Raw genomic sequence first — 19,183 nt, 5'->3', positions numbered from 1 at the left:
CGTAAGGGTTCAGGGTTACTCTTGGCCTTCATGCTTTTTGTGTATGTTAATCAAGCAGCCTTAGTGGCCTGTAATACACAGGAGGCCAGGCTAATGATGCAACTTCTATTTCCAAGTTGTTTTACTGTAGTCTCTATACCTACTTGACAGAGCCTCGATTCTTACATGGGAACAGAGCAGTATTCTTCTAAAACATAGGGTTGCCATGCAAATTATTGATTTGTATCTCATACTAGGTTACTCTTATGTCTCTCTTCTTCTTTCTTTTTTTCTTCCCTCTTGGTCCTCTCCCTTTCACGGGAAGAACCTATAAGTCCTCTTGCGGTCCTTATAATTGTGTGTATCAGTAAGAGAGTTTCATAATTTCCCTTAATAAGTTCCCAGTCTTTTCCCTGGGGAGGAAGCTATTGGGTTGAGGACATTCACCTTAATAGGACTAGTCACCTTAACTCATCTTGCTCCTCTTTGCAGCCATGTCCAGTTCCCCACAGGGCTACCCATCAGAGCATCTTTAGGGGAATTGCTTGCTGCGTGACACTTGGCTGGCCTCTCTTTTTATGGTCAGGAAGCACTCTGCCAGGGCGTGGTGCAGCCATTGGCCTGGCCTTAGCTACGTGTCTCACAGGCAGCTTTGTGAGACCACCCCTGCTAATCTTTGATTGGCATTGTGTGCTTCTCATGGCAGACTGCTTGTATGGCAAGCTGAGGGAAGCAGTGCTGTAGTCATTGTTTGGGGCAACTGAAACTCCTCACCCTAGCTGCTCAGGGAGGATACAGCTTGTCAGATCCTAGCATTTCAAATTAAAAGGAAAGGTTACTCATTTTGTGATAACAGTGGGTTTTGAAGGTAATGGAGTTGGTGTGGGTTCAACTATCTGAGCAGCTGTCACTGCTTTTCAGAGCCTTTTAGGCAAGCCTTGCAGAAAAGGCATAGGCGTCATGCTTACAGTGGGGCTGGTGCTCAGCACATTGTCTCTGAGACCACAGGTACTAACTCTTTTCTGGACTTCACTGGATTAACGCTTATATGTTTAACATGTCTACAGAATACATTTTAAACGTGGAAGTCCATGCCAAGAACAAACTCCATGTGGACACAGCAATGGCTCAGGTTGTCCTTCAAGCCACATCAGTATCTTCCTCCATGCCCCAGTGGGATCTCTGCTGCTAATAGCAAGAGAGTTCAGTTTCCACAGCTCTTCCAGTATTTCTGTTGAGACAGTAACTTCTGTAGTGTGTGTGCCTCTGTTAGGGGTTGATTCAGAATCAACAATTTGTTTCATAGACTAATAGAAAATCCGTGGTTGCTCCCACCTCAGGATATACTTGTATTGGTGACCCCTCCTTAGTTAAACATCTCCTTATTAAGAGTCATTTAAAACTGTTGACTACAAAACAACGAAGTTGGTTGAACCTGAACTTCAGGTCCAAGTGTTGTCCAAAAGACAATATTCTATGATATTTTGTAGGGAGCCTGTAGGAGATTAGTTTAATGGATCCCATTCTAATTGACCTCAATTCAGCCTGTTTTGGTGCTGAAATCATATGAGATTATCTATATTATTTGTTGCTTGGCAAACGTGGTTGCAGTACCTCCATGGTAGCTCCCCAGTAGTGTGCTGCAGGATCTCAGCAGAGGCTATCAGAAAGTTCCTGCTATGTTATCATCATATAGGACTGGGGAGAATAGCTGCTTGTTTGTGGAAGATGTTATTCACAAAATCAGGCTAATTCTCTGGTGCCTGATTTGGTTAATAATAGTAATAGGCTGTGAAGGAAACCCTGGGGGAACTTCGCAACTTGCAGCAGGTGAATGGAATAGCTGGTGCTTCTGCTCCCAATGTTGTCATCGTTCATCATCACCTTTTGCCACGGGTAACAGCAGCAGAAGATGTAGTACTGGGTAGTGTAGGACATGGTTCAGCCTTTTTTACTACCTTAGTATATCATACTTTCAAAAAGAAATAAATTTCTTGCTATATTGATAGCAATTGTCCTTACAAAACCAAGGACACAGCTCTTGCCTTGGGGGGAGGGTGTTGTGGGGAGGAGAGACCTGAAAAGAAATAATTGGATCTCAGCTGGTTGGTTGTGTTGAGCTGGTAGTTTATCGTCCCCAGACTCATCTTATTTGTCAAACAGTGGAAAATGATACCATGAGGTAGAAATTAGCAGTATTTTAGAAAATGTTAAATAAAATTGCTTTTTTAGTGGAGTATTGCAATATTTAACGTGATTATGCATGGTTCAGTTAGGATTGGGAAGCATCAGCCACATGAAACTCTACTCCAATTTTTCTGACAGATGTTAATTATTTTAAAAATTGTTTTTTCCTAAGAATAAGTTCTTCCATCAGGAAAGGTGGAACTCTCACGTGATAACTGCAGATAATGAACCATATCTTGACTTGTGACGCAGTTAATATTTTTTTCCTTTTGGATGCTGAGGATCCTTTCCACCGCGTTGTTGCAGAAAAACACGGCACGTGACATGTCAGCTTAGGAACAATTTACGCTGTATTGCAGCAGTTGTCAATGCAAGATGGATTGTGAATGGAGAGGGAAGGAGGTACCCAGGGATATGCTTATATTATTCTAAATGTATGTCATCGTTAGCTTTGAGGAAAGAATCAAAGAGGCCCAACGAGAGCCAGTCTCATAACTACTCTTCTGTTGTTTATGCAAGTGGTTTTGGTGACTGACACTAGTATAAAACTGGATCCAGATGCAGGGTGGATCACGTCCACAGGATGTCCATTCGACATCCAAAAAGGCTCACCAAAGTTTTATCTCAGTATGCTAGACACGGGTTTCAAATACTCTTTTGGTTAAATAAAACTATAAACCTCACATTTTACGATTTGGCTGCCTCTTGTAGCCATTATTTTTGAGGGAAGGCAAGGCTAAACAAGTACTTTGGCAGAAACTGAAATATAATTTTCAGTGTAATTACTACTTCATTATCTTTTTCAGAAGTATTTCACTACGACACCGATACATTAATCATGAGGTTTTGTTATAGAGCTATAGAGGTAGTTTGTGTAGCTTCCTTCTAAAAAGATACTAAAAAAACCCTGGCTTTTTATTTCCTTATTTCCTTAACTGATCTTAAAGTACTATTTTATTTTCTTTTCCTATGATGCTGCAGAAATTACTCTTTCCGACGCTTCTTTAATTACTAAAATGCTGAGGGGTTTTTTGTATGGCTGATGAACAACAGTTTAATTGATAGAGGTGTTGTACGAGAGTTCTCTGTATCTTGTGGCTCTGCCATAAAACCTGCCAAAACTGGAAACAATGGAGAGCTTTATTTTGTGTACTCTATTTGGATACTACAGCATTGTTGTCCATAGGAGTTCCTGATGACTTTCAATTTATTTTTCCTTCATTGTCCCTGTGGGTTAAAAAACAAAATGAAAAAACCACAGAGGTCTGAATTGTTTTTGTGTTAAAAATGTAGATTAGTTGCTTGCTTCCTAAATACAAGACTCTAGTCCTTCTTTCAGTTCAGCAGCAAAAGAAATGTTGCTTGTGTTGCTAGAGCTGTAGCTGTTGTCCAGTTTATGGCAAATTGAGATGCTCAGACATGTGCTTGGTAACTGCACCTAGAAAAAGGGGCTTTTTAAGGGGAAAAAAAAAAAAAAGTTGCAGAAATTTAAAATCCTGAATCATGCCTCAGAAATAATTCATCTGCTTTCCGTCATTCCTGGTTTCGACTGCTTCAGAGAAGTTAAGAAGGCCAAGAAATTGTGCAGGAGGCAGAGTGAAAAATCTGTTCACAAAGTTTCTTCCAAATCTTATTATATGAAAGACATCTTATCCTTTGAAACTTGATACCTCAAATCTTAGGTAGGGTTTTTTTTTAGTCGTTTTTGTTTTGTTTATTTTTAGAAAACCTTTGTACTCTGGATGTTCCTGTTATTCACTAACGATGCTGTTTCATAAACCTGCTGGATTTTTGTCTAGAGGTCATTGTTTAGATTCTTGTTAACCTCTCAGTGAATTCCACAAAAAAAATTGTCAATGCTCTTTTTTTAAATTAAAAAGAAGTAAATCACATCAGAGGAAACTATCTCCCATTCAGATGCTTACCCCCATCATATTGCACAATTCCTAAATTTTAAGATGATTTTGTTTGATGATTTTATATCCCTTTGGAAGGCTGTTCTTGGACACCTTTCTCTGATATTAGGTATGTTCTAATTTCCAGCCTAAATTTAGCAATGACTGCTTTACACGCACTGGTTTCTTGTGCCGACATTACACTTTAAACTTTTTGTTGCTTCTGTCAGCCTTCGTCTTCCTGTAAGCCAAACCCATAATATCCTTGTACAAGAGAAAAATCTGGTACCTTGATTATCTTCCAATTTCCTGCGTTTTCCATTAATCCCTGGTGTGTGAAGGACCAGATGCTACCCGGCTGTTTCAGATGAGGTCTGGGCATTACCTCGCACGATGGTGTCAGTGTTTTCCCAGCTCGCTCTCAGCAGGAAAGGCTGTAACCAGAGAACGTTTTTGCCTTCCCCGGAAGGTTTTTGCCTTTCCTGGAAGCTCAGAGCAGGTCAGTGCCCTGCTGGTGTAGCTGGGTCTCTTTCTCCCATCGCTTCCGAACATTTGCATCATGGCCTGATGCTGACAGCAGAATTTCTTAGTGATTCCCTGAATGAATGACCTTGTGCTCTGTGTTACTTCACTTCATTACGTTTCTATTATGTTCCTTCTCTACATCCAATTTTCCTTTTGGTGATTCCATCTTTCTCCTTGCAGCAGAGCGTCCAAATTATGTGTCACCAGAAGATTTTGCTAAGACTTTTTGTGACAAGATCATTAATGATAACATTAATTGCAGTTTTCTGTTATCATCCAATATTTTCCACTCATTTGGTTAATTTGTATTTTCTTTCTCCTCTTACTCTGTCAAAAGGAAATTTTCCAAGTTTGCTTCCACTGAACCATTTATTTTGGACCTTTCTTTGTGTTCCCTCTTGTTAACTCCTCTGAGGTAAACATTTTGTGCTTCCCTCAGTGCATCAAAGCTCGTGTACAGTAGCTTTGATACTTGTCCGTTCTACAAGCCTTCCTGGTTTTACAGTCTCTGAAAAATACTCGAGGGTGCTTGGGCTTGTCTGGGCTGCTGAAGTTTGTGTGCTGCGTCTGAGATCAAAATCAAGCACGGAGGAAGCCTGTGTTAGTGTCTTACAGCCTTCCATTGCCACAGGTACAATAACATTTTGTTAAAGTAACAGTTTGCTTCAGTGTTGTTCTTTTACTGTGAATTGTAAAGTGTATTTTAGCTGGTTGTCCAATGGCTGGGAAACAGTTACGCATGCGCACACACACAAATATATATAAAGCTTTATATATTTATATATAAAACATATATATAATATATCTACTTATATAATAAATAGATATTTATATACATTTATATATCTGTAAATGATAGGGTAAATTTTTTAGAAGAATCTCTACCTTGAATTTTCAAAATACAACCCGCACTACGTCTGTTACCGCATTTGCTACCACCAAGTCCCTGAGAAGCAGCAACAGCAAATGCTGTGACTGTTGCATTGCAGACTGGGGATATAATGCTCTTGAGCTAAATAAAAATAGGAAATCCTGATGACAGGAGGAATGACTAATAAGACACAAACAGAATTGTTGTGATTTTGTTGTGGTATTTTGCTTTCAAGATAGAAAGCGTGGAGGCTGCTTGGGACAGTGATAAGGAAAGTCACAGAAGGCATCTGCTGGTGGTGGAACAACTGTTCTAGAAGGAACTGTTTAAAGAAATGTCAATGCAGTTTTTTTGGTATTGCTTTACAGTTCTCTTCTTCTGTCCACACACCCTGAAAACCAGCTGAGCTCAGCTTGTCTTTCGAGGGCTTTCTAGTAACCGTGGGAGTTAGAACCAGCCTTGGCTTGAAATCCTGTTCTTCTGGCAGTAGGTGGGTTCTGCTGTGCTCCCTGCTCCTGTGGAAGGGTAAAACACAGGCACTGCAGATAAGATCACTTAGATGCAAATGGGCAAGATGGGTAAACTGGGAATTTTTGTCTTAAGTAATTAAATGAGGCCATTCTCTTTATTTCATTTCAGTGTTTAACGGAGGATACCAGCAAGATGAAGGTGGTGGTGGTTTTGTTTTTGTTTTTCTGTCTGAACAGTTGATGAATGTTTTTGGTTTAGCAGATACACCAGTTTGGAGACAGAAAGCTGTAGCTCATCCTGTTGGTTAATTGAGAGCTGGCAAACATAGAAATTATGACATTTTTCTGGAGTTTTGGTTTCTGTTTTGTCTCAGCGTCAAAGCTTTGCATCCATTCTTGGAAGGACAGCAGCAACGTTGTGTTCATTCCTACAAGATACCAGGCGGGGAAAAGTGGAGGGTAGTGACAAAATGCTGTAACAGAAAACCTAGCTGTGCTTGAAAAGCTTTCCACAGAAAACAAAAGCACAGGGGCATCTCTAACTTTGGAAGAAATAAGCACCTTCTCATTCCGAATTACTGCTGTTACCTGACAGTCAGCTTTGAAAAATGCTTTTCACTGGTCTCGCTGTAAACAAAATTCAGTATGCATCACTGCCACCCTAAACATTGCCCTCTTGTTTTAGGCTTTATGGGAAGATCCGCATTACCTGGCGATGATTGCTTTGATCGTGCAATGCCTTTACGCTCCAGCCCAGCTCTGTGGCTTGCCAGGCTTCCTTCTGGCACGCAGCCCGGCCTCGCTGCAGCCCCAGAGGCTCAAAGCATGGCCGCAATGGTCTTTTCAGCCTTAAACTTGAACTTTTTCTTCTTTTTCTTTTTTTTTTTTTCATGTGCAACTTTACTTCTAACTTAACAAATCCCCCACAAAAGTAAAATTGAGATTGTTAGCTGATATCAGTTCAGCTAGCTGCCCTGGAGTGAGTGAAGCTATCTTGATTTATAAACAAATGTCAATATTATAGACAGTGTTTTTCTTTGTGTTAATATATATGGACTGTATAATTGCACATAAAATGTCCTGATGCTTTCTTTTACTGTTTGGTTGAATAAAATCTGCATTAAGATAACTTAATATAGAATAAATACATGAAAAAAGCAGGTGTGTTTTACTGAGAAAGTATATATCATCTGTGCAGGGGATTAGTGGTAGGGGCCCATGAGTGATTTGAATTCAGCTTGCTCTATGCGATCTGGGTGCAGAAGTACTGAAACGCTAAATTTGAGAAAAACACGGTTTTGATGAGTTAGGGCCTCTATGACAAAACATGAATTAGGGACATCATAGGAATTTTGTCCAAGTGACTAACACTGATGATATCCCCCAGAATAGAGTGGGAAATTGTACCATCCATCCCCACATAGCGTATGGGAACCTCAACTAAACGGGCAGGCAAAACAGTACCTGGAGAAGACGACCAAGAATAAGAAAAGCCATGATGAAGGAATTCTCAAAAATGGATAAGAGGAAAAGCATCCAAATAGCAACTTGCTAGAGGGGAAGTTAGAAGCACAAAGGCAAGCGAAAAGTATACAGGACAGAGAATTGCAATCGAGAATGATTACAAGAAACCAGAATTTGAGTAGTGTGAATTTGTTAGAAGGAGAAACGTTGGAATCGCCAGGTTTTTTGGGCAGGACAGAACTTTCCAGGTCTGTGAGTATGTCTGGTGTCTGGTTCACGCTGCATCCCAGACAGGTTCAAGCGTGGTAAACTCATGGCAAGTGCGTCAGGGCTGGAGCGCAGGCAGGACATCCCCTTGCCCATGGCGTTATGGTTGTCTTTCCGGCTCCTGGAAGGCTTTTATCCTGTGCCAGCGAAGGGGGATGACGCGGAGCGAGTCCTTCGGTAAGCAGGGCGGCTTCCTGCCTCTCGGCAAAGGCAGGTGGTGGGAGAGCGTGACCTCTGGATGTGAGCGCTCCCAGACAAAGCTGGAAAGGCAGATAGGTCTCTTGGGTAACAGAAGACTTTAAAAACAAAACAAAAAAACCCAAACAAACAAATCCCTGAAATGACAATACCCTTTTTAAAAAAAGGTGGTAGTTATTAGATAAAGAATAATGGTTATGAATCATTAATGACCTCAAAAAAGGTCACATTTGCAGTGACAGAAGGTATTTGGCTAGTAGACAGCATTATGCTTTCTCCAGTAATGTAGGAAGTGGGCAGTTTGGTCTGGCAGATCTGCATCTGATAGCTGTTCCCAGCACAGAAAATGAATGTGCTGTCTTTGTACGTGCCTCCAGAACTCGGCGGCACAATTTCCTAATGGCTTGGCTGTGCACTGTGCTTGCTTGTTTAAATTGTGTTTCCCTAGTGTTGTCCTCCAGGTGATGCTCTGAGTGGCTGCTCTGAATGCAGGCAAAGGGAGAAGCCGTTGACTAGGGGAAGAATATTTGCATTGTATATGCAAATAAGTACATACATATACAAAATTTATGTGTATATACAAATATACTTTCTTATCTCAAAATGAGCCATCTACTAGCTTTATAGCCTGATTATTTTTTTTTGAGTTCTTTTTTTAAATCAGCTGCTTTCAGTGCCTGAACCCTTTGCTATAGTGGGCCTATATTGTGTAGGTCCCGTGGCTCCTGTGTGTTTTTAAAACAATGCAAGGCATTCCTCTTACCCATTCCCCAGCAGGGCTATTTCCTGGTATTCAAAGCAAGACTTTAAAGGTGGGATTGTGTTGTTTGTCAGAATTTCACCCATAGAGTCCTGGAATGTAATTTCTTGAGTAGGTGTCCCTTGAGAAACCAAATGCAATAAGCTTTCTTCTTTCCCCGCTATGTGTAGCTGTTCCTTGCAAGCGATGAATGACGTAGTCAGTCACACTTGAATGACTTCTGTGGATAGTTTGCAGTCATCTCTCTTTTTCGTATCCTTTTTCTTGGGCATGTGAGCATAGGTCTGCTGGCAATCTTATTGTATGAGGTTATAGCAGCCAGCATGAATGTATTTATAACTATATTTGAACACAGACGTATTTATAGCAAAAAGTTGCTTGTAGAGAACCAAGGGAGGTCAAGGAGTCAGATGGCCATTTAATGCCCTCATAAGCAGCAGCATGCATGAACAAATAAATTTGGGTGAAACCCAAAAAAGGTTTAATGTTGATTAAAAGTACGGAGGCTGGACTATGAGTTGTTCGTCCTCATACAAAAGATAATGGAATTAGTTCAAGCAAATATGATCTTATGTGTATGCCGTATGGACTTTTGGTTTGACGCTCTCATTTAAAAAAAAAAAAAAAAAAAAAAAAAGAAAAAAGCACCTGATTTTAGGTTTTTTTTTCAATAGTGTCAGAACATTAATCCAAGTAAAATGAAACTCTTATGTAGCAGTTATAAAAACGAAGAAATGTAGAAGAGCCCCAACAAAAGAAGCTCTGTAAAGAAAATGGCTTAGGAAGATGACAGCCTCAGCTGAAAGTCAAGGCAGGCCTCTCTGCAAGATGATTTATGCCCTCATTATGTGTGATGATGAGTAGCTGCTAGCTCTGACACTATAGCTCCTAGAAAGGACTTGGCATGAGGTGAAGTGGATCGTGCTTTCCAGTGCTCCCCTGGGGGGCAGGTATGCAGTGACAGTGCTCAGGTTTTCTTTCCATGGTTGCCTGTAATTGCTTGCAGCATGGGACCGGCCACCTGAAACAAATAGGGAAGGTCAGCAAGAAAAGACAAAAAAATAAATCTTCAGGCAGAGCCAAATCAAAACATTTATTGAAGAGAAACCATAAGGCTACATGTTTGTTTGTGTATATATAGCTTTTAATTTAACTATAACGATGTAAAAATCACTATAAAACATTTTAAAGCCATTTTGCAGTAGAATAATAATCAATAATAATAATCTTACAAACCACATTTGTTACAAAATAAATGTGAGTTGAGAAGGTTAAAAACTAATACTAAAAGACCTGATCTGACACATTAGGTACATTCAGGTTTAATTCAGATTTATGTGTGGTTGTGGACATCTAAGTTCTGTACATCTAAAAACAAATGAAAACCCAAACCTGTACATACATTATACTTGGGCCTTTTGAAAGGAATATTTGAGACCTCCTTCTGCCTTGTTTACTATTCTCATGGGTGTATATGGAAAATAAGCGCTAGTTTCAGATGCTTTAGCAATGGCATTTAGATACCAACAATGTCACTTACATTTCCGTGGGTGTTCCCTGAGCTTGCTGAAGCTCAAGAGTCTCTCTGAGATTCACCAGGGTGAGTGAATGTGTTTAAGAGGCAAGTTGCTTTGGCTATTCTGGTCACAATTCAAAAATGGTTCTTGAAAAAAAACAAACCTAAGCAGCATCCTCATTTGTCTTGATCTGGGTATGTCCCTGCTGGTGCGTACAATCCAGTATCACTGTTGTTTTGCCGGGCACTTTAACTTCACTTGCTTCTAAATTGACTTTTGATAGTTGGCTTTAATGCAGGTTGTAAATCTTTGCAGTTGCCATTTTACACAGTAACTGATGAAACTTTTACTATAATGAGAATATATCTTTATGTTGTCTTTTACACTGAGATTTCTGGGGTTTCAAAATGTGATATGTAAAATGGTCATACCTTTGAGTCCCCATCTGGCCTCTCCTAATAGTGGTTTATTCCCACAATGGGCAGGCTTCTTTAGGAAAATTGTACTGTAGTTTAATTCAACTGTTTGAGAACACAACTGTGGGGTTTGGAATTTTAAATTTGTATCTGTTAGGTTTTTTTATTATGGTACGGCGCAAAGTCTCCCTCCAATGCTGTGCTGCTAGGTAGGGACGGAATAGTCTGTCTCAAGTGTAAACATTTGATATAATTTAGTGAGTGTTATTGCTTTAGAAAAGTGTACACCTTCTAGAAAGACAAGAATGCGTTTATGAAAAATGAATAATCTTGCTGCTCCATAGATACTGATCAAATTCTTTCACAAGCTATGGAAAAGAATTGTAAATACTGTCATCTGGTTAAAATTTTTGTTTCCTCTTAGTAATTTTGTTAAGGTCTGTTTGGCCCATAGCAAGTTGTTGTCCCATATTGCTTTGTAAAAGAAATACAGGGGTTTTGATTGAATGTTAATTTTACTGCTTACTACTTGTTTTTCATCTTAACAGCCAGAATTTTCCTTTTTGTTGCAAGAGAATGCCGTCTCATTGATTCACTGAACTTTCTCCATTGAGGAGAGTTGAACAGGACACGCTTTGTCAGCACTGATTTGGGAAATAATGGAGATCTTTACCTGTTTTTTGCACTGTCAGATATGCAGCCATGTAGGCGTCTGTATTTCAGAAGTAACCCACAGAGGCTGTAGCAATGTTATGTGATTGCATTTTAAGTCATTTTAAGCACAGGCTGCCATGGTCCTGTTCTTTCCACTTGCCCTCACTAGCTGCCAATACTAGTGCAATCACCGTGAGACGGCTCAGGAGCCTTATCCAGCTGAAAATAATCTTTATGTGGAGTTTTGAGTTTTCATCTGTGTTGGCTCACAAACCAGCTCACCAGAGAATTGCATGGATGTCGATATATATAAAAGACTTATCTAATTCAGGAGTAAGCTGATGTTCTACTCAATCAGAGAACTGACTTATCTGAAGATTTGTGGAAATCTCCCAGTTTTGGTGCAGTGCTATTTCATCGATGTCTTGATATTTCTCTCTATTTCCTGGATGGAACGAGCTTTTGCTTGTAGCTGAGACGATAAAAATCCTTAATGAATTAGGAAAAACACTCCTCAGGATTTGTTGCTTTTTTGTCCCTTCCAGCAAGGGAGAGAATGAAATAAAAGGAAATGTATCTTTATAAATTGCATGGTTGACATGCAGTGTGTATTGGAAGACATCTGGGACAAGATAAAGATAAAAAAGATAAAGCTGAAAATCAGCTGAAAGCTGTATTTTAGTACAAAATCTTATGCCAAAGAAAGAAACGATGGCACTTGTTTTTAGAATAAAAGATTTTATGCTAGTTATCCGACAGATTCAGTAGCATTTCAGTTAAGATTTTGGATTTGTGATTTGTTACTCCAGACTGACTGTAAGGTGGGCCATGCTTCTCTTGTTTGCTTGAGTTTTTGATACTTCAAGAAAACTGATATACTAGTATAGTAAATAGCCTGCATTCCTGTAAAGACACTTTGGTTTTTAGGGACAGATTCAAAATGATCAATGTTCTGTAGCACGGATAAGTTTAGCTTCTACAGCAAACTGTTCATAAACTTGTTGCTTAATGATTGCTTCACAAAATGTAAGATGACAATGTTATTAAATCTCACCTGCTGGCTAACTGTATTTTAAAGCCAAAAGCAAACTCTTTCTTCAGTGTTTGTTGTTCTGTCTGTATCATGGGCCAAAAGAAGCTACTGTATGACCTGAGACTTCTTTATGCCTTAAAATTTATGTGAGCTTATTAATGGAGGCCAACCACTAATAATAAATTTGTGCTTGCACGTATAGCACAACAGTTCGTCTCCTCTGACAACATGACTATGAATAATTTATAGTTGTAGTTATCCTGAAATTTGTAGGGGTCATTAGCATTTTAATGAAAAAGATACAGCTGTTGTACTAAATCTTCGCTTTTTTTTTTTTTTTCTTTTCCCTCAGTTAAGCATTTCGATCCGTACTTTGAAAGCAGCTGACAGCGTGCGGTAATGTGCTGACTGGCACTATGGGCAGGCGGTACCCGGGGGCTCACTATCGGCCAAGCAGCTCATGTATGTACGCAATTGGTCTAATTTATTTGTCGCTTTATTACTTTTGAAGGCTGCTAAGTTTATAAATTTTGAAATAGTATTTATAAAGCATGATGATATATTCTAATCGATGCCAGCTCTCCTGTGTGTGTACCCAAATGGTAAGTATATTGATTTATGTTTAAATCGTAAAGGTGTTTTCTAGAACTCTAAAAAGCAGCTAGTGGTGTGACTTGACCAAGTCTACTGCAGTGTGCTGTGTTTTGTGTTCAAGGTCTCCAACTTCATTTATTATAGGGTTCAAAAGTTTAGTTGCTATTCCTCTTCACGCCCATCCCATGTTTTTAGTGCCAGATACCTTCAAATTAGCAAACTATTTGAGGTTATCCCAAAATGTCACTGTACACTATAGCTTTAATTACTCACAACTGCAACGAACAGCTCCAGTTCAGATTATTTATATGCTTGAGTTCAATATTATTCACATCGTTTTTTCCTCTGAATTGTATCCTACTGGATACATTACATTATCTCTTACTGAAGGTTGTCTTCCCTAAAAGTGCAAAGGCAACTCCCAAAATTTATGACCTGCACCTTCCATTGAGTAAGCAGATGCCTCCCATGCTGGTGCAGATGGCAGCCACTGCGCCGCAGTGGTCCCACAGTGCAGAGCTGATGTGACCTTCCTGGAGAGCTGGGGGGGTCGCACCTGGACTCCAGAAGGCTGTTGCTGATCCTGCTCCCCTTTTTGTTGATCCCTCAGGCTGCTGAGGTGAAGCCTTGATAGGTTAACTTTTATATTTGCTCTTCTTTCTGCTGTAGCAGAAGAACATGGTCCCATGTGGCTTTTCTTGGCATCAAAGCTAGCTTAAGAAGCTCTCACTTCTGTACTAGTCTTTCTGTTCCTTTAAAGACTTCTTCAAAAGCCTCCATCACTTCAGGCATGCAGCTCCACACATACTTGTGTTGGCTGATGGAAGTAGTAAACTGCAGTGAAGAACGTACAGCTTTGGCAGGACAGGGACTTCCTAGGGTGGCTTTGCCATCAGATATGAGGAACTGCATGGTGAGGTCCTGTATTCAGAACTTTGTGGGGTTTTCCTTAGCCCCAAGGCTAAATCCTAGGAAGCAGTAAAGCATGTTTACTCTCTGCTGTGGACTAGTTATAGGTGTCATGAAGATGTGTGTTAAAACGATGCATTATAGCCAATTTAGTTACTACTTTTCCAAAGAGTTTGTCTTGGGTATTAATGTCGGAGATATTGTCTATACTAGAATGGAGGAAATAAATGGTTGTTACAGTTTTGACAGGTGTCTGGTGGTCAAGTGCTGGAGTACAGAATTGGACTGATCTGCTTGAATTTGAATCACTTGACATTAAATCTAGACATTAGCCTTCAAACGTGTCCTCTTGATGCACTGCAGGGCATGATGTCCAAAGCTCACGCCTAGGCTTAAAGCTCAGAGCTTTAAAGTGGTCTAGTGTAGAGGTAGTCAAGCTTTTTCCATTTCTACTTAGAGAGAGAAAGTAATGGGCATTAAATTCTTACCAGAAGAGCCTAGGATGTTTTCCTGTTGTCTGTCTGTTCCTGTCGTCACTGTTGCAGACAGTGAAGAAGTGGAATTGTTGACTTGGGGAAGCGCTGAAATTCCCATCATCTGCCAGGGCCAAAACTTGCGTCAGAATCACTTGGCGCCAGAGCTCCCTCTAAGGACAGAGATATCAAAATATCTACTTCAAGACTGCTATATGCTGTTGTTAAGCCAAGTTTTCTCTTTCTTTAACCTGTCAGGGTTTCTAAGCCAGGAAACTTGCTTTATTTTTTGGTTTTGTTACTGCGTGATTTGTGCAACTTCCCGGTGCCTAACATAATAAGTGCGTTGGGCATTCAACAATAGTGGCATTGAAATTGCCCAGTCTTTGGGAAATGCGGATCATAATGCGATCTCTGATAGCAGATTAGATCTCATAGAAAGTCCTGGTGAAATACATCATTTTGCTTTTGTTTCCTTTGCATAAATAACGAGTAATTTCTCAGCTATTGTATTTCACATTCACAGTGGTTGCAACCTTAATGTTGTACCATTAAGGACTTGGTGCAGCGTTAAGCCTCAGTCCCTGGCTTTTTATCTTCTGTCTGAACATACGTATATACCTAAATGAAGTTTACGAAGGGAAGAATTAGGTCTGTGTGGAGTATGGCAGTTGTATTGCTTCTTTGGTGGTGAGATAGTATTTGATCCGTTTATGACATTGAGTGTTTTGTTGAATGATTGAATAAATTTAATGAATATAATAGGGTGCGGTCTTAGGAGAATAGGAAAATGTTTTATATTCAAGGTAACACATAACAGTTTAAATAGAAAGCAGCCTGTTTGAAGCCCAGTGCTAGGAAATCTATTTGAAATACAGGCGCTGAAGATAGAAGAAACAGCAAGATGTTTAAAATGTAAAATTGAAAGCTGTGAATTTACAGGTTCATGCTAGTTTAGACTTTTAAAAAGTGTAATTAAAGAGCAATGATCTCCCTTGATTGCTGACAATAACCAAAGCAGTCTTGGGTGTATCCCTGTCTCAGTCTAGCACTGCTTGTCCTGACTTAACGCTCCCTTGTGTGCTGTTTCGTTGGGTTTTATTTTTTCTTTTCTGTGCTTTTCTTGTGAAAAATAAGGACTAAGGATGTGCAGTCTCCAGCTACTGAGAAGCAAGTTTTTGTAAACAGACTTCTTTCCTGAATTTCCCCTGAGCTTTGTTTATATTTTTCTAATATTTGCTCATAAATCCCAATTTTCTCCATTAGCTGCAGCGGCTATCCTGAAAACATGATATTGTTTGTGTTGTTTATGTAGCCTCAAATTTTCTTTCACACTAAAATAATTTTTGTTCTGGGCACAGAGTAAAAGGCTTTTGTATGTTGGGGAAAAAAACTTTTTAATGGGTGTCCATGCATATCCCATCCCTGCATAATACCACCTTTATTTTAGTTAGTTGCAGTGTTTTGCATAATACTGAAATCTGAGCAAAGTGTTTTGGCGAAAATGGAATTGGTTCCAGTGGCATTCTGCTGGCATGAAATTCTCAGGAAGTTTAAACAATAATAATAAAAAAATGCAGTTTTGTAAGAGTGCTTTTTTTTAAAAAAAAAAACAACAACAAATAGAAAAAAGTGCACTCTTTTTTCAGAGGGCATCAGAAGTGAGGAAATGTGGGACTTAGTGGGTGGTAGTTTTCGTCGCTCGTTGACCTTTGGAGTGTGCCGGGGCGGAGGTGCAGTCCTGTGGTGGCACGTCACCATTCACTGGGAGGAAGAGACCCACTGGCGCCTGGAGCTCCATGACCAGCCCTCGTTGCCCATGGAAGACAGGACCACGTCTCCCACCCTTAAGTCATCCTCTTGATTTGTGAGAGGCAGAGGTGGACTTTTGGGTTTTTTTGCACTATTAGGCCTCTCTTATTTAAAAACAACTCAGATATGGTCCATATGGAATGCTTTATTGATATAATTCTGCCAATATAATTATTAGAGCTGACTGGAGTTTTATTTCAGAAACTTCTGATGGAGGGCGATTTTTTTTTTTTTCTTTTTTCCCCAAGCAAACCTTTTTGCGGAAATACCGTTTTGATGAAACGTTCATAAATCAAGGATAAGGACGAGAGGAAATATCCCTCGCGGGAAGGCACTCCCCTGGACTGTGGAGGGGAGAGGTTTGGGTCTTGGTTATTCCTGATTATTTCCCATGCTAGAGCTGCTCTGATAAATTATTCGATATACTTGAGGGCAGAGAGAATAGGGTTGATTTTATGAACTTGGGGTTTGATTTCCTTGCAGGAACACTCGAATTCCTGCTCTGCCTGTCTCTCTCCAGCTTCTCAAGGAGTGCCCAGCTGCAACCTTCTTTGCATTGGGGCAGTCCCCCGCTGCTGGTCTTGCAAGGGGGTTGTTGCTTAGTAAGACTGCTGGAAAGTCTTAGCTTCATTGCAAAAACAAATGTGGGAATGGTGATATTATAAATAACAAACCCCTGAAAAAAACCCCAAATTTCCGGTCTTGCAGCCAGTGCCAGTAATTCCATTGCTATCATTAGCCCAAGATGAGTTGTTGTGAAAGCATACCGTGGAGTGGTTCTGTAGGCTTGGCTTGGAGCCGCTTCCAGAGTAACAAAAAACTCACCCAAAGAGGCACACTGACCCCAAGGAGGAGTGTATCCACTGTGGAACTCTTGGTAGAAGTGTCCCAGTAAAATTCTGTATCCGCAAAATCCTGCCTGGTATCTCCTGACCTTTTCTTTCCAGAGAAAGATGTCTTAGTGTAAATGAGGCTCAAGCTTTAGCGCTGCTCAGGTTGTGCTTAGGGAGGACAGTTTCACGTAAAGTTTCTTAAAAACTCCACGTAATCATTCCTTAGCTGAGGAAAAGGTGGGAATACAGATGATTTGTGGAGTGAGAATTGTAAAAGCACCCAATGACACATACATTACTCTCCCTGTTAAAGCCTCTCTTGTTTAGTTTTCTACCTTTCCTAGGAAGTTGTGTGGAGACTTGCACAGCAACTTCATCAAGGCCTCTTGGGTGATCCTGGTGAAGCACCAAAACTCATGCTGGTTTCCACAGATAGGAGATGATTTGGAGCCTGCAGATAAAAAGTTTCCTTTAAGAACCGTGTATTGCTCTGAATACACACTGTCGTGTCTGGTTTTATTAGCATAGTTAAAGAGTACCCCTATCACAGAACCCTGACAGGTCCATTTCTTCTTCATGGTGAAACCAAAGGAAGAGTGCTCTGAAGCTGAGGGTTTCCTGGTGACTGAGCTTGAGGTTGTGGATGTTCATGGAGAACTGCCATGGTACTGGATTTGCGTTAAGTTTGTGCCCTTTGAAAGGAAACCGAGTTCCTTTGGTGTTAAAGTGCCTTGTGAAGATCTATGAGCTTGTAGATAAGAAAAAGGAGTAGAGGATGTTGGCTAGCATGTCAACAACTGAAGACTCCTTGTTGAAATTCAGGCCAGTAATACTACTAGCTTGTTCTTTTCCACTTGTTCAATGTCATCTACAGCCAAGTTTGCTGCTTGTTGAAACTGAGCCCACTCTCAGCCGCACTTCAGTGTAACATAAATGCCAGTAAGTGCAGTTGCTTTTTTGTTATGTTCTCCTTCCACTTTATTATGGATTGATCTGTTTAGTTTATGGGGACCATAAAGCAAATACGATACTTTGATTTTTATTTATGAGCATGTGGTTTTGTTTTATATATGAGCACTACGGGTAGAAGTTTCTCAGCGTAGTACAACAGCATTCTCGAGGATCTCTACTTGCTACAGCAGGCAAAGATTGAAGTTATTCCTGTGTTATGGTACCATAATTACATCGAGAGAGTTACTGCAGCGCATGGCCATTTTTGTCATCTCTCGGCATTCTGTCAGCTTAAGCAGTACTGCAACACTTGGTTTATAAACTGTGTGTTTTGAAGTATTTCTGATTTTTCCCATTAAAGTTTGTTTGAAGAAAATACATAGCTTGGCAGGCAACTTTCAGCCATGCTGAGATGTAGCTCTTTTGTGTATTGAGCCTTATTTCAGTTCAGCTTTTAATGGAAAAACCGACTGGAAGTGCGGAGATCTTTTCTGGTTTGATGCATCCTGTTCTCTGAAATACATCCTGTTCCGTTACTGGGAGCAAGGGATATGTGGGTAGGACATGAGAGTCCAACTTCAAGACAGTTTTAGCAAATGTAGTTAAAAGTGCACATACAATAACCTTACCTAGGTGAGATACAGAATATTTTTAATGTATGTGGAGCAGAAACAATCTTGTCAAAGTGCAGAATCTTAATTTCCTCTTCCTTGAGGGCCCCGATAGTTGCATTTTGCAAAACCTGGCAATTAATCTAATGCTCTGTTCTGAGACTAAGACTTGGACTTTTTTGTTTCTGCTCACAGATCTCAACTTAACTGTTAGCAATTTCAAATTATTTGCAAAGACTTCTGAATTAATGAAATTGGACGTTATAATTGTATTGAGAATTTTGATATACATGTATTTTTATTCTTTATTTCTTTTCATATAGAGTTGCAGAGAGTCTACTGAAAGATTTTTCCCATTTATTTAATAATCAGCTTTTCATCTCTAGAGCCCAATTTGACACTAAGTACGATCATATAGTAAGAAGATGATAATTTTGGTGTATTATGCTCTTTTAAATGCATTTTAAGATCTCAGCTATGGGGCAGTGATAATAGGTGGCTCAACACTGTTGCTACATGTCCGGGTAATTTGAGGGTAAAAACATTTCTGGATAACCTTGATAAGAGCGTAATGTGTAACGAGCCATAAATTTATTATCTGTAATTCAGAGGGCAAATGAAGTTGTAGCAGGTGAAATCATGATGCCAAACAAACAGAAGTTTAATTGTTAAAATATATTAGTTTAAAAACAGAAGCTGAAATGTCTGCATTCCTGTGCATGCAGTCAGTTGTTCTTGGAGAAGCGGATGGTGCTCGGGAGTAT

General features: G+C 39.9%; 1 protein-coding gene across 17 annotated transcripts in view; it reads left to right on the top strand.

The window, feature by feature from the left end:
* The window catches only part of APBB2 (amyloid beta precursor protein binding family B member 2), a 190,858-nt gene that overhangs the window by 59,701 nt on the left and 111,974 nt on the right, over positions 1-19,183 (top strand). For all 17 annotated transcript variants that reach the window (XM_063336967.1, XM_063336968.1, XM_063336966.1 and 14 more), the window contains one exon: positions 12,589-12,698. In XM_063336967.1, the coding sequence (XP_063193037.1) occupies positions 12,653-12,698 (46 nt within the window). In that variant the 5' untranslated portion in view covers positions 12,589-12,652. The remainder of the gene's footprint in view (positions 1-12,588; positions 12,699-19,183) is intronic.

The sequence above is a fragment of the Chroicocephalus ridibundus genome, chromosome 5 (assembly GCF_963924245.1).
Source record: "Chroicocephalus ridibundus chromosome 5, bChrRid1.1, whole genome shotgun sequence".
Taxonomy (NCBI): Eukaryota; Metazoa; Chordata; class Aves; order Charadriiformes; family Laridae; genus Chroicocephalus; species Chroicocephalus ridibundus.
The sequence above is the reverse complement of the archived record's forward strand: the minus strand, read 5'-3'. Positions and strand labels throughout refer to the sequence as shown.